Below are 12,543 nucleotides of genomic sequence, written 5' to 3' on the forward strand. Positions count from 1 at the left end.
AGGGCCCCAGTTACTGGCTTCCTTTGGAACAGTGATTTAGGCAGCCATGATATTCAGCAATTCCCTCCGATTGTTTTTGACTGATATCCCCAGGGAAAACGCTTTTCTCTGTTTGCACTGGGAGAACTAAGATTAGGTCAAATAAACATAGCCATGCAAGTGGGATCTTTTTGGGAACCACCAGACAGGTCAAAAATGACAATTCTCTGGGAATGGGGCTTTGAAGAAGCTTCAACCTGGTTCTTTCCCTTCCAGTTGCTGCTGTGCTGCTGGTTTTTACCTTGATTGTGAGCTGTTGGTTTTCAAGGCTACTGCGGAGCTGAGGAAGTGTGATGGGAATAGAGCCACAAACCTCTGTGTTCTCACCAAGATTCAATCTTTTATTTTTTTTCAAGAAACACTTCCTGGATTGCTGCAAGCCTTTGGTTAATTTCTAGAGTTCTAAAAAGGTTGACTCTGACCATTTTTGCAAGTGTCCTTGTTGCTTTCATGGAGGAGAGGATTTTTGGAGGTCCTAATTACTCCACCATTTTTGCTGATGTCACTCTGTCTTCCATGTTTTAAAGGGTTTGCCTGGTGATCCTGGTTACCCTGGTGAACCAGGAAGGGATGGAGAAAAGGTAAGAATTTTAACACTTTGAAGTGACTGGTTTTATTCCAGTTAGTACAATCCTTTTCTTGCCCAAGTTTGAGTTATAAATGAAAAAATTCTAAATAACTAGCTTTTGTATTCAAAACATACCTTCTTGATCCATCTTTTGGTGTTGCTCCCTTTTCTGTTATACCAGTTCCTCTAAATTTTCACTCACTATCCTAAATCACAGTCCATGTGATAGAAATACATGGAGAAATGTTTAACTTTAGCATTTCCATTGTTAAAAGTTGATACCTTTGCTTTGAGCATGTATCGGCAAAACTTTTGTTCTCCAGAAAGAGGATTCAGCACTATTTTAGTCAGGTCCTCATACTAAAAAGGCTTATATAGTTGTGAATTTAGAATGTTGCCACTAAACATTTCCATTCTCTATGCAGTTATTGTCTGGAAGTCTGTGGCTAATTCTTTGTTGTTTTTTTCATTTGGCTACCGCAGCCTGACTGAAGTCATTTATTTAGCAGCCTATTTTAAAAGTGACTTTGAAAGAATGTATGAAGCACACTGTTCTCCTATTTATAGCAAATCACAAAATATCCGGTTTTCCAATCTCTCTGATCTTTAATTGCTTTCTATGAAAACCAAAACTGAAAAGCTTTGTTCTGCAGGCAAGGAGGGAAAGGTGTTACAAACTTGAATGTACCCAGAGGGCACACGTTTTAATGGTGGTTTATCTCTAAACTAGATCCAAGTTCTAGCTTGGCTTTAGAGGCACAGCTAGAATAAAGGAAGATAATAAATACTCAGAGAATAGAATTTTGTTTTTCTAGTGTAAGTAAAGTTATAGGATAGAGTATCTTCTTAACTAAAAGGAGTTTATAGATAGATGAAAGGTTCCTATGAGCAAGTCTAGAATGAGAACAGAGGTGTGAGAGAGATATCTATTCTTGGGTCTTGGCCAGTAGAGTAACAGTTGAATACTGTGTTCTTCAGCTGTTGTAGCTACTGGTTAAGGGTAAACAGTTTTGTCTGAATTTGTCTTTCATTAGATTCTAAGAGCAAAGTCACAAAAGTAATTATGATTTATTAACTGTTCCTGATGATAGTTAAGTCCATCAGCTCTAAAATATCTGTCACTGATGGAAATGACACTAAATTTATGCCGTTGACAAGTTTTTTGAAAAGGAACATGGCTAAATGTAGAAAACAAAAATGTAATGATTATAGCTGATTCTAGTGCTACAAGTTTGTAAATCAGCATCTTCTTTATAGAGTATTTATAGTTTGCTGGAAAATAGGAATTTTAAAATCAAAGGATGTTACAGCTAGACATACCTTAGAAGTCTGGTCTATATATAAGGCAGAAAAGTTAATTGATGTAGTCGGCATCATAGAGCTTGTAAATCTGAGACAACATCACAGGTCTTCCTAGGCTTAGCTAAGTACTGTTTCATTACCTCATTTTGTATTTCTCTTTGAGATATTTTATTATGGATTTCTGGGTCTTTATGAAACATAGTTATCTGTTATATCTTTGAGAAAATTGATGTTTTCATGTGATTTTTACTAACCTGTTTTACAATTGTATTGAACAGGGCCAAAAAGGTGACATTGGCCCAACTGGGCCTCCTGGACTTGTAAGTTTTTTGTTTCAGTTTTTATTTATTAAATTTATTAGTGCATTTTAATTTTCATGTTTTAATTATATACTCCGTAACTTTTCCTCATAGAACACAAAATTCCAAGATCAACTTTTCCTGGCTTAAAAGTCTTTACATCCGAAACTTCAGTGATGCTGACCTCAAAGTCTTTGTATTGTTCTGCCTGTATATTACTTCTCCATAATAAAGGTCCAAAATTACGGCATTAGGTTGTTTTGCATCTTGATTGCCAAATCATTTCTCAAGTAACCAGCAGGTGGTGCAAGTGTTGCTTACAAAGTTTCAAAAAAAGAAAATGTTGAGGAACTAGGGGATTGGTCCTTTCCCCTGCAGAGCTCAGGGGAAAGATGGATTTGGTCTTAATAGGTTTTCTCAATTGGTAATTGTCTGATTCACACCTCTTTCTTCCCTGAGTGTGTGCTTTCTAGGAGCTCTTAATCAGAAATGTAGGAAACTGCTCTGTAAAAGAATACTTGAGGGGTTTACAAATCTTCTGTCATGTTTGCATTCACCCTGAAATTCTAGTCAAATATATTTTCATTCTTATTAAGAATAAAATGTCACTGTTGCAGTTGACATATTGGTTTTACTATCATTGAAATTTGCTAAGACTTGACTTTAGGCTGCACTGAAGCTGCAAAGGGTCAAGTGCCATAAAACCTATATGTTCAGACATTTGAATAACATTAATTATTTTTGTCCATAGTGAGTATCAGATATTGATACTTGGTACTTTACCAGATCTAATGAGGAGGTACCTAAAGAAGATCTTAGACAATTTTTATTCACTTTCATTTTTAAATCAGAGTTTTACTTCTCTAAGAAGCAATTTCTCTGAAAAATGAAATAAAATTTTGATGAACATCAGAAGAAATGGAAATTTTGAGAGTGCAATCCAATCCAACAGCTCACTTCCCCTTTTGAACTACTATCCCGGTTCTAGGTCCCACAAATTTCAGTGTCCATTTGTCTGAATATTTCTTATATCTAAAAGAGCCAGGATGAATATCTCACTTTGCCAGTAGGTGATGATTTCTGTCTCAAACTGATAGTTTCTTAAATGTAAAGCTTACTTTACCTTTATAGCTCTATGAAGTTAATTTATTTATATTTAGATTATTTAATGTAAAATTATTTAGGCATAAGGGTCTAAGAAGATAGAAAGGGAATGATCAGCTAGTTGATTTTAATTAATAAAGCCTTCCTGGTAGAGATGTGTTTTCTTTTTTTTTTTTTAAGAAGAAGAAATAAATATGGGTTGACAAAGAGAAAGATTGGGGGAAGGCATTATAGATGTTTAGAATGGCATATTCAAAGGCAAAAGCAGGAATCTGCAAGATGCATGAAGTGGTTATAATCAGATCTCACTCTCCTAAAAGGTCATTCAGGACGTGAAACAGGTGAGAGGGGTATTGGGAGTGAGAAGTAACTTGACAGAGTCCAGGGTTAAAAGTGACATCAGATATAGTAAGAAGTAGTGAACAATTTTGAATCCTTTAACAGGATAAGTAACACAGAAAAATTGGTTCTTGAGGAAGTGTGTCCAAGTAGTAGATTTGGATTAAATGGGACAAGCTCAGAGTTGCTTCTGTTAGCCCAAGTGTAAGGTAAGGATAGAAGCTGTTGCAACAAGAAAGGGGACACGTTGGAGAGACATTTTTAGTAAAGAATTATCAGGCTTAGGTGATTGGAATGAATCGAATGTGAATTATAAGATAAGAGACATCAAACATAATTCTAGCTCTGTAAGTCTGGGGCTCAGGGGAGTGGTAATATTAGTACTGGCATTGAACATTTTCTAATCTGTTGAAGCATAGAAGTAATATAGCGTATGACTCACAATCTTCGTAAGTAGTCTTGATGATTTTGCATCTGAACACTTTGTGACAATGATACACTGTAATCATATATAGCTGCTAGGTTATTTTCAGAAGAACAAGTCTCTTCCTCTTTGAATTCCTTTATTTTTTTCTTTCATAATAAAGGTGATTCCTAGGCCTGGAACTGGTGTAACTGTAGGAGAAAAAGGAAGCATTGGGTTACCTGGCTTGCCTGGAGAAAAAGGAGAGCGAGGATTTCCTGGAATACAGGGTCCACCTGGCCTTCCTGGACCTCCAGGTAAAAGAGACTGTGCTGTACTTAATAGCCCTGAATTTATAGTATCTTTACTAATCCAAGTATACAGTATTATCATACTAGTTCCAGGGTGAGCATGGCAAGGAAGACAGAGGTATTTTTTAATTGACAGAAACTTCTCAACACTTACTATAGCTTTTCTTACCGGTTTTCTTACCAGGTTTCTTACCTGTACTTTAAAAAAAAAAAGAAAAAAGCAAAGTTACTTGAATAGTGTCCTTTTACCCTAAAAAAATACCATTTCTACCTTTTGTTATTAATAAATTACACCAAACAGTACTATGATCCAAAAATTAATCATTATACCTTTCATGCTGTTATGAAAGGGAACATTGTGCTAATAATGCCTAGTTATATAAGATTTACTGTATTTTTATATAGGAAATAGCACTATCCACTTAGAATTCCAGAAACATCTACCTAGAAATCCCCGTGGTGATTTTGCTGTGCAGTAAAATCTTGGAGCTCAATACTGAGTTTTATGTCATTCCTTTGTTGAAGATATGCAGTATACAGTAGAGCATTTCTAATCTGGCCACAAACTGAGCAGTACCCTTGTCTAGCATGTTTACTTGGATGTTCTGTGAAATGAGGTGATAGTAAGGATTTATGTAAAATTTGAAAAAAAACATCTACAGTATCTGTCACACGTACATGTATAATAAATTACGGTTACTTTTCCTTCAAAAATATTTGGCTAATGAAATATTACCATGATGAGATGAGTGACACTCAGTGTTCCTCCCAAGGAGAAAGAGAATGAATTGTGGGTCCCATTTCGCTCTAAGTATGCACTTTGGGTTTCGAACTTCAAGGTAATGGACTAAACACATACTGTGTCTGGAAAATTGAGATAAGGAATTCTCCAAGGATGTAGCAGAAAAGTTAAAGTGTTAGGTAGTATGAAATAAAATTTAAGACGCACAAAGGATAAACCTAGAAGTCCCAAAATCCAGCATGAAGGAGTTCAAGGAGAGAATAGGACAAGAAGCGATATTTGAAAAACTAATGGCTGAGAACTTCTTTCTATTAAAAAATGATTCCCTGTGAAAAGGCTTATGAATTACGAAGCAAAAGTAAAATAATAATACAAAAATACGGAACTAGACAAATTTTAGGGACATTTTAGAATTTAAGGGTAAAAAGAAATTCTTAAAAACTGAGAGCAAAGGCAGATCACCTACAAAACAGTGAGAATAAGAGGAGGATAATGGAGCACATTTTCAAAGTAATAAGGAAAAATAACTATGAATTTGAGATTCTATATTACATCAAACTATCATCCTAGTGTGAAGATGGGATGCTTAGAAAGTTTACTACCTCCAGATCTTCTCTGAAATAGTTACTGGAGGTTTTACTTCAAGAAGAAGATAATGAATTCAGGATGAAGTTGGCGGTGGGGGTGGGTAAGATACAAGAACCAGTGGTTAGGAAAGATATTGATAAAGTATTTTAAGTCTAAATAAGTATGGATCATAAAAAAATAACAGAAGTGTTTTAAGTGACAATATGGAAGTATAATTGTACACATGACTAACACAGGATATGGACGTACAGAGAGAATGGGGAAGTGAATGATAAGGTTTTTTGTCTTGTTAGAGGGAGAGAATATAAATATTATTAACTCTCTAAGTTTTTCGAAAAATATAAGTTTTAGTATATAGGTTAAACATTTTAATAGTAACCACTAGAAAAGAATAGAAATAATATACATTACTTACTTGTTGAGGAAAGAAGATGACCAAAAAGCTGGATCTATGTCACACAAATTAGGATTGGGACAAAACAGACACAGATAAACCTGAATAAAAAGAAAAAAATAAATAAAATGACAAGAAGAAGTTAAAAATAAATCAGCAACTCCAATAAATGTGAAGGGACTAAACACTGATTAGTAGACAAAAACTAAAATAAAATTAGAATTAAAATATCTGTATGCTGTGCACAGTAGACATATCGAAAGTAAAACAGCATAGAAATTTTGAAAATAAAGCAATGGGAAGATATTAAGCAAACGCTACCAAAGGAAAGCTGGTTTAGCAATTCCAATACAGTATGAAATAGAATTCAATGAAAAAATGCATTAAAAAACAGATATTTCACGTGGATAAATAGACAACTTATACCCCAGTGATATAAAGGTCACTAAACTTAGGCATCTAAAAATATAGCTTTGAATATGTAAAATGAAAACTGATAAACTGCAAGGGATAATTTGGCAACTCCCCAATATATCAAGTAAGTGAAAAATAAAAAGGATACAAATGATTTGAGCAGCACAATTAAGCTGTATTTATGCAGCAGAGAATGTACATTCTTCTCAAACACACATGAAGCATTTATAGAAATTGACTCTATTAGACCAGAAAAAATCTTGTAAAATTCTATGCGGGCCATGCTCTGTGACCACAGTGAAATGAAGTCAGAAATTAACAACAAAAAGCACCAAATATTTGTATATTAAAGTGCATATTTCTAAATAACTCTAGAGGTAAAGAGAATACAGAAATGGAGATGATGAACTACTAAATGCTAAATAAACAACCCGTATCAAAACTCATGGTACCCTTAATTTATCACAAAATTAGAGATACTGAAAATAAATGAGCTAAGTTGGAAAAATAATAAGAAATAAAACAAGCACATGCCATTTGCAGCAACATGCGTGGACCTAGAGATTGTCATACTGAGTGAAATAAGTCAGACAGAGGAAGACAAATATCATATGACAGCGCTTATATGTGGAATCTAAAAACAGGCTACCAATGAACTTATCTACAAAACAGAAATAGAGTTACAGATGTAGAAAACAAACTTACGGTTATCAGGGGGCAAAGGCGGGGAGGGATAAATTGGGAGATTGGGATTGACATATACACACTACTATATACAAAAAAGATGACTAACAAGTACCTACAGTATAGCACAGGGAACACTACTCAGTACTCTGTAATGGCCTATATGGGAAAAGAATCTAAAAAAGAGTGGATATATGTATATGTATAACTGATTCACTTTGCTGTACATCTGAAACTAACACAACATTGTAAAGCAACTATACTCCAATACAAATTTTTTAAAAAAGCACAAGCAAAATAGATGGAAAAACTTGAGAAAGGTAAAAATAAAATATGATCAAGATAAAGGGAAGAGAAGGCACAAATAAAATCAGTAAAGAAAAAAGATTATTACCATAAATACAATTAAAATTTTTAGATTACAAGAAAACTCTAAAACTATGTCAATATATTTTAAATTCTAGGTGAAATATACATTCCTCATGAAACAGAAAACATAAAGTAATAAAATTTTCCTGAGAAAGTAGGACACCTAAGTAGATCAATTACCACAGAAGATTTTGAAATGTTAATGGTCTCCGTGAAAAAGCATTGGTTTTGTGGGTGGTTTTATAGAGTTTTATGGATGAAATCTACCAAGTTCTTGAGCAGGTGATTCTCATAGTTTATAAACTGTTTCAGAACATTTTTTTAAAAAGGAAATTCAGTTTAGCAGTATCAATACCAAACCACCAAGGCGATACACTGGAAATAACTATAGTTCAATATCACTTACGAATGTGGAAGTAACAATCTTAAATAAAATATTATCAAATCAATCCAGAAATATATTAAAACAATATGATATTGTGACCAAATAGATGTTACCCTAAGATTGCAAGGATGGTTCAACATCACTGTCATTGACCACACTGACGTATTAAAAGAGAATAGGCCAATAGATGCAAAGAAGACAGTAAAATTCAATACGTATTCATTTTTAAAAGGAAAAAAAATCCTTAAACTAAGATTGGGGACTTCCCTGGTGATGCAGTGGTTAAGAATCCGCCTGCCAATGCAGGGGACATGGGTTGGAACCCTGGTCCAGGAAGATCCCACATGCCATGGAGCAGCTAAGCCCATGCGCCACAAGTCCTGAACCCATGCACCTAGAGCCTGTGCTGCGCAACAAGAGAAGCCACTACAATGAGAAGCCCGTGCACCACAATGAAGAGCAGCCCCTGCTCGCCGCAACTAGAGAAAGCCCACACTCAGCAACGAAGACCCAACATAGCCATACATAAACAAATATATTTAAAAAAACAACTAAGATTACAAGGGAACTGTTTTGAAGACCTAAATAGACATTTCTCCAGAGAAGACATACAGATGGCCAAGAGGCACATGAAAAGCTGCTCAACATCGCTAATTATTAGAGAAATGCAAATCAAAACTACAATGAGGTATCACCTCACACCAGTTAGAATGGGCATCATCAGAAAATCTACAAACAACAAATGCTGGAGAGGGTGTGGAGAAAAGGGAACCCTTTTGCACTGTTGGTGGGGACGTAAATTGATACAGCCACTATGGAGAACAGTATACAGGTTCCTTAAGAAACTAAAAATAGAATAACCATATGACCCAGCAATCCCACTACTGGGCATATACCCAGAGAAAACCACAATTCAAAACGACACATGCACCCCAGTGTTCATTGCAGCACTATTTGCAATAGCCAGGTCATGGAAGCAACCTAAATGCCCATCGACAGACGAATGGGTAAAGAAGATGTGGTACATATATACAATGGACTATTAGATGTAAAAAGGAACAAAACTGGGTCATTTGTAGAGACGTGGATGGATCTAGAGACTGTCATACAGAGGGAAGTAAGAGAAAAACAGATATTGTATATTAACACCTATATGTGAAATCTAGATATTGTATATTAACACATATATGTGGAATCTAGGTGAACTGGTTTGCAAGGCTGAAATAGAGGCACAGATGTAGAGAACAAACGTATGGACACGAAGAGGGGAAAGTGGTGGGGGATGGGGTGTTGTGATGAATTGGGAGATTGGGATTGACATATATACACTAATATGTATAAAATGGATAACTAATAAGAACCTGCTGTATAAAAATATAAAATAAAATTCAGAAAAATAAAAAAGGAACTGTCTTGGGCTTCCCTGGTGGCACAGTAGTTAAGAATCCCCCTGCCAATGCAGGGGACACGGGTTCGAGCCCTGGTCTGGGAAGATCCCACATGCCATGGAGCAACTAAGCCTGTGCGCCACAGCTACTGAGCCTGCGCTCTAGCACCCGTGAGCCACAACTACTGAAGCCCGTGCGCCTAGAGCCCGTGCTCCACAACAAGAGAAGCCACCGCAATGAGAAGCCCACGCACCTTCATGAAGAGTAGCCCCCGCTTGCCGCAACTAGAGAAAGCCACACATAGCAACAAAGAAGCGAAGTAGCCAAAAGTAAATAAATAAAATAAATAAATTTATATAAATAAAAGGGAACTGTCTTAACTTGATGACAGAATATAAGACTTGATGCCTTATATTCTCTTGAAGCTATCTACTTCATACGGGAAGTACAGGACTGTTCGGGAAATGTCATACTTTTTGGTGAAACATCAGGAGCATTCTCATTAAAGTCAAAAATCAGATAAAGATATGGTCACCAGGGCTTCCCTCGTGGCGCAGTGGTTGGGAGTCCACCTGCTGATGCAGGGGACATGGGTTAGTGCCCCGGTCTGGGAAGATCCCACATGCCACAGAGCAGCTGGGCCCATGAGCCATGGCTGCTGAGCCTGTGCGTCCGGAGCCTGTTCTCCACAATGGAAGAGACCACAACAGTGAGAGGCCTGCGTACCACAAAAAAAAAAAAAAAAGAAAAAAGATATGGTCACCAATACTGTTTGATCTTATACTGAAGATCCCAGCCAGCATACTAAGTCTAGAAAAAAAAGAGGTGTATGGATAAAAAAAAAAAAGCAAACCAAATTTTGGTTATTGATAATCTACCCATAGAGCCTAAAAGAATCACATGACAAATTACCAGAACTTAGAATGTTTGCAAGGTAGCCAAATATGAGTTGCAAACTTAAATAACTTACCTTCCTCTAAACCAGCAATAAAATAATTAAACGTACAAGAGGACAAAATCCAGTTAACAAAAGTAACAGTCATAAAACTGACGTTAGCAATCAAATTTACCCATGAATAAACCAAACAAAAGATGTGTAAGATCTCTTTCATAACTTTGTAAAATACTATTAAATAATATAAAATTAATAAATGGAAAGATATAATACTTAATTATTACTTGATGCGAGAGCTCAATATTATATACAGGCGATTCTACCAAAATTTAATCTTTAAATTCAAATTAATCTCATTCAAAATTTCAATGGTTTTTTAAAATGAAACTGACAAGCTGACTCTGAAATTCACTTAGAAGAGTAAATTTGTAAGTGTAGTGGAGATGGTTTTAAAAAGAACAAAGATGGGTATATTTTCCTTACCAGTTTTGAAAACATTATAAAGCTGTAGTAATGAAAAAGTGTGTTAATGGTGCAGGAACAGATAGTGGAACAGAAGAAAGTCCAGAAACAGAGCCACGTTTACATGAGAACTTTGAGATGCCTCTTTTTTCCTGTAAATGGCTTCCTGGTATTTCTGAGATTAAAAAAATCATAGTGTCAAAGGAGAGTGAGTAGAGAGTTAGTTATTAGTACATTTCCAAAAGTAATAAAGCTACTTTAAATTAGTCTTTCTTATACTCAAAGTAGTACTTACATTATTGGAACTTTCCATCTTTAGATGTTGATTCTCATAGAAAAAACTAAGAACATAACTGGTGTTATACATTAAAGGAAGATCTTATCATTACTTAATATCTCATTGAGACCCAAAGTAATATGTCTAAAATAAGATCATTTTGATCACTTTTAATGGGTATTTGTTTTTACCTTAGGACTTGCAGTTACAGGTCCTCCTGGGCCCCCTGGCTTTCCTGGGGAAAGGGGCCAGAAAGGTGATGAAGGTCCCCCTGGAATTTCCATTCCTGGATCTCCTGGACTTGATGGACAGCCTGGGGCTCCTGGCCTTCCAGGGCCTCCTGGTCCTCCTGGCCCTCACATCCCTCCTAGTAAGCTATAGTTTTTTCCTGTTAAGTTCTATTGTTGTTTTTGTTTTGTCTTTATTTATAAGTGAATCTAGCTGAAGGTTGACATCATTCTTTGTATTTCTGATAGCTAAATATTCTTCCACTGCTTCTACTTTTGATTTTTGGTGATTCTTTGATATTTAGATTTGTTCTTCAAATTATCACTAATATTATATCTTCCTTTTGTTTATAGGTAGTTGTATTAATGCAGAGAAATAACTGAAAATAGATCTCTTTTTTTCTAGCCTATCAGACTTTCTCTTTGTTGTCTTCTGGATATTTTACAAAAATTGGCTTGCTGTTCTTGTTTTATCTTATCTCAGGTGATGAGGTATGTGAAGCAGGCCCTCCTGGCCCTCCAGGATCTCCAGGTGATAGAGGACTCCAAGGAGAACAAGGAGTGAAAGGTTTGATTCCCATATTCCTTCATCCTTTGAAATCATCAGCAAAATCCCCTATATCCTCCATCCTACCTCAGCCACTCACTCCCATGGTCATACCCCAAGACCACACATTACCAGTAGTGCACACTTCCATATTTTGATTTCCCGAATCTCATTTTGTGACCACTACATCCTATCTTTCTAGCTTACTACCTCTAATAACCTGACTCCAGCATTACTTCACACTCACTGAAACCTACCAACTTTGACTGTCCCTCAACCTTTTGATGTCCTTTCTTCTCTCCTAACCCAGCTTAAATTCCATAATCAATCTCATACATAAACTCTTGACACCTTTGCCCTCCTCTCCTGCCATTGTACTCACTTCAAACAAAAGCACAGCCCTGGTAATTCCAAATTACTACCTCTTCTGAGCCTGTGCCTTCTCTCTTCAAACTTCTAACACCTCCTCTTCCATTCTTATTTTAGGATTCTGACTTTGCTTCCTCCTCCACTGACCAATTGAAGCAATAACAAGAGAACTTTCACAGATTGCCGCCACCACCATATTTACCCCCCTATTTGCATCTTGCCCCTATATTCTGCCTTTCTGCCTATTATTGTTACTGCTCCTATCTAAAGCAATTCTTCTGTTTGTACGATAGATTCAGTTTCCTCTTGTTCTCCCCCAAAAATTCATTCCAGAAATTCTTGTCACTCCCCTATCATCAATTTTCCCCTTTTACTGGATCATTCCCAGCAGTATACAAATATGCTTTTTTCACCCATCTAAAAATATTTTATCATGA

The 12,543-nt window shown here is 36.0% G+C and overlaps 1 protein-coding gene across 2 annotated transcripts in view; it reads left to right on the top strand.

Annotated features, from left to right (window-relative positions):
- COL4A5 (collagen type IV alpha 5 chain) overlaps positions 1 to 12,543 on the top strand; it is a 226,166-nt gene that overhangs the window by 132,873 nt on the left and 80,750 nt on the right. For both annotated transcript variants that reach the window (XM_065900585.1, XM_065900587.1), the window contains exons 17-21: positions 567 to 620; positions 2,188 to 2,229; positions 4,239 to 4,371; positions 11,160 to 11,333; positions 11,675 to 11,758. In XM_065900585.1, the coding sequence (XP_065756657.1) occupies positions 567 to 620; positions 2,188 to 2,229; positions 4,239 to 4,371; positions 11,160 to 11,333; positions 11,675 to 11,758 (487 nt within the window). The remainder of the gene's footprint in view (positions 1 to 566; positions 621 to 2,187; positions 2,230 to 4,238; positions 4,372 to 11,159; positions 11,334 to 11,674; positions 11,759 to 12,543) is intronic.

Source organism: Phocoena phocoena, chromosome X (assembly GCF_963924675.1).
Source record: "Phocoena phocoena chromosome X, mPhoPho1.1, whole genome shotgun sequence".
Classification (NCBI taxonomy): domain Eukaryota; kingdom Metazoa; phylum Chordata; class Mammalia; order Artiodactyla; family Phocoenidae; genus Phocoena; species Phocoena phocoena.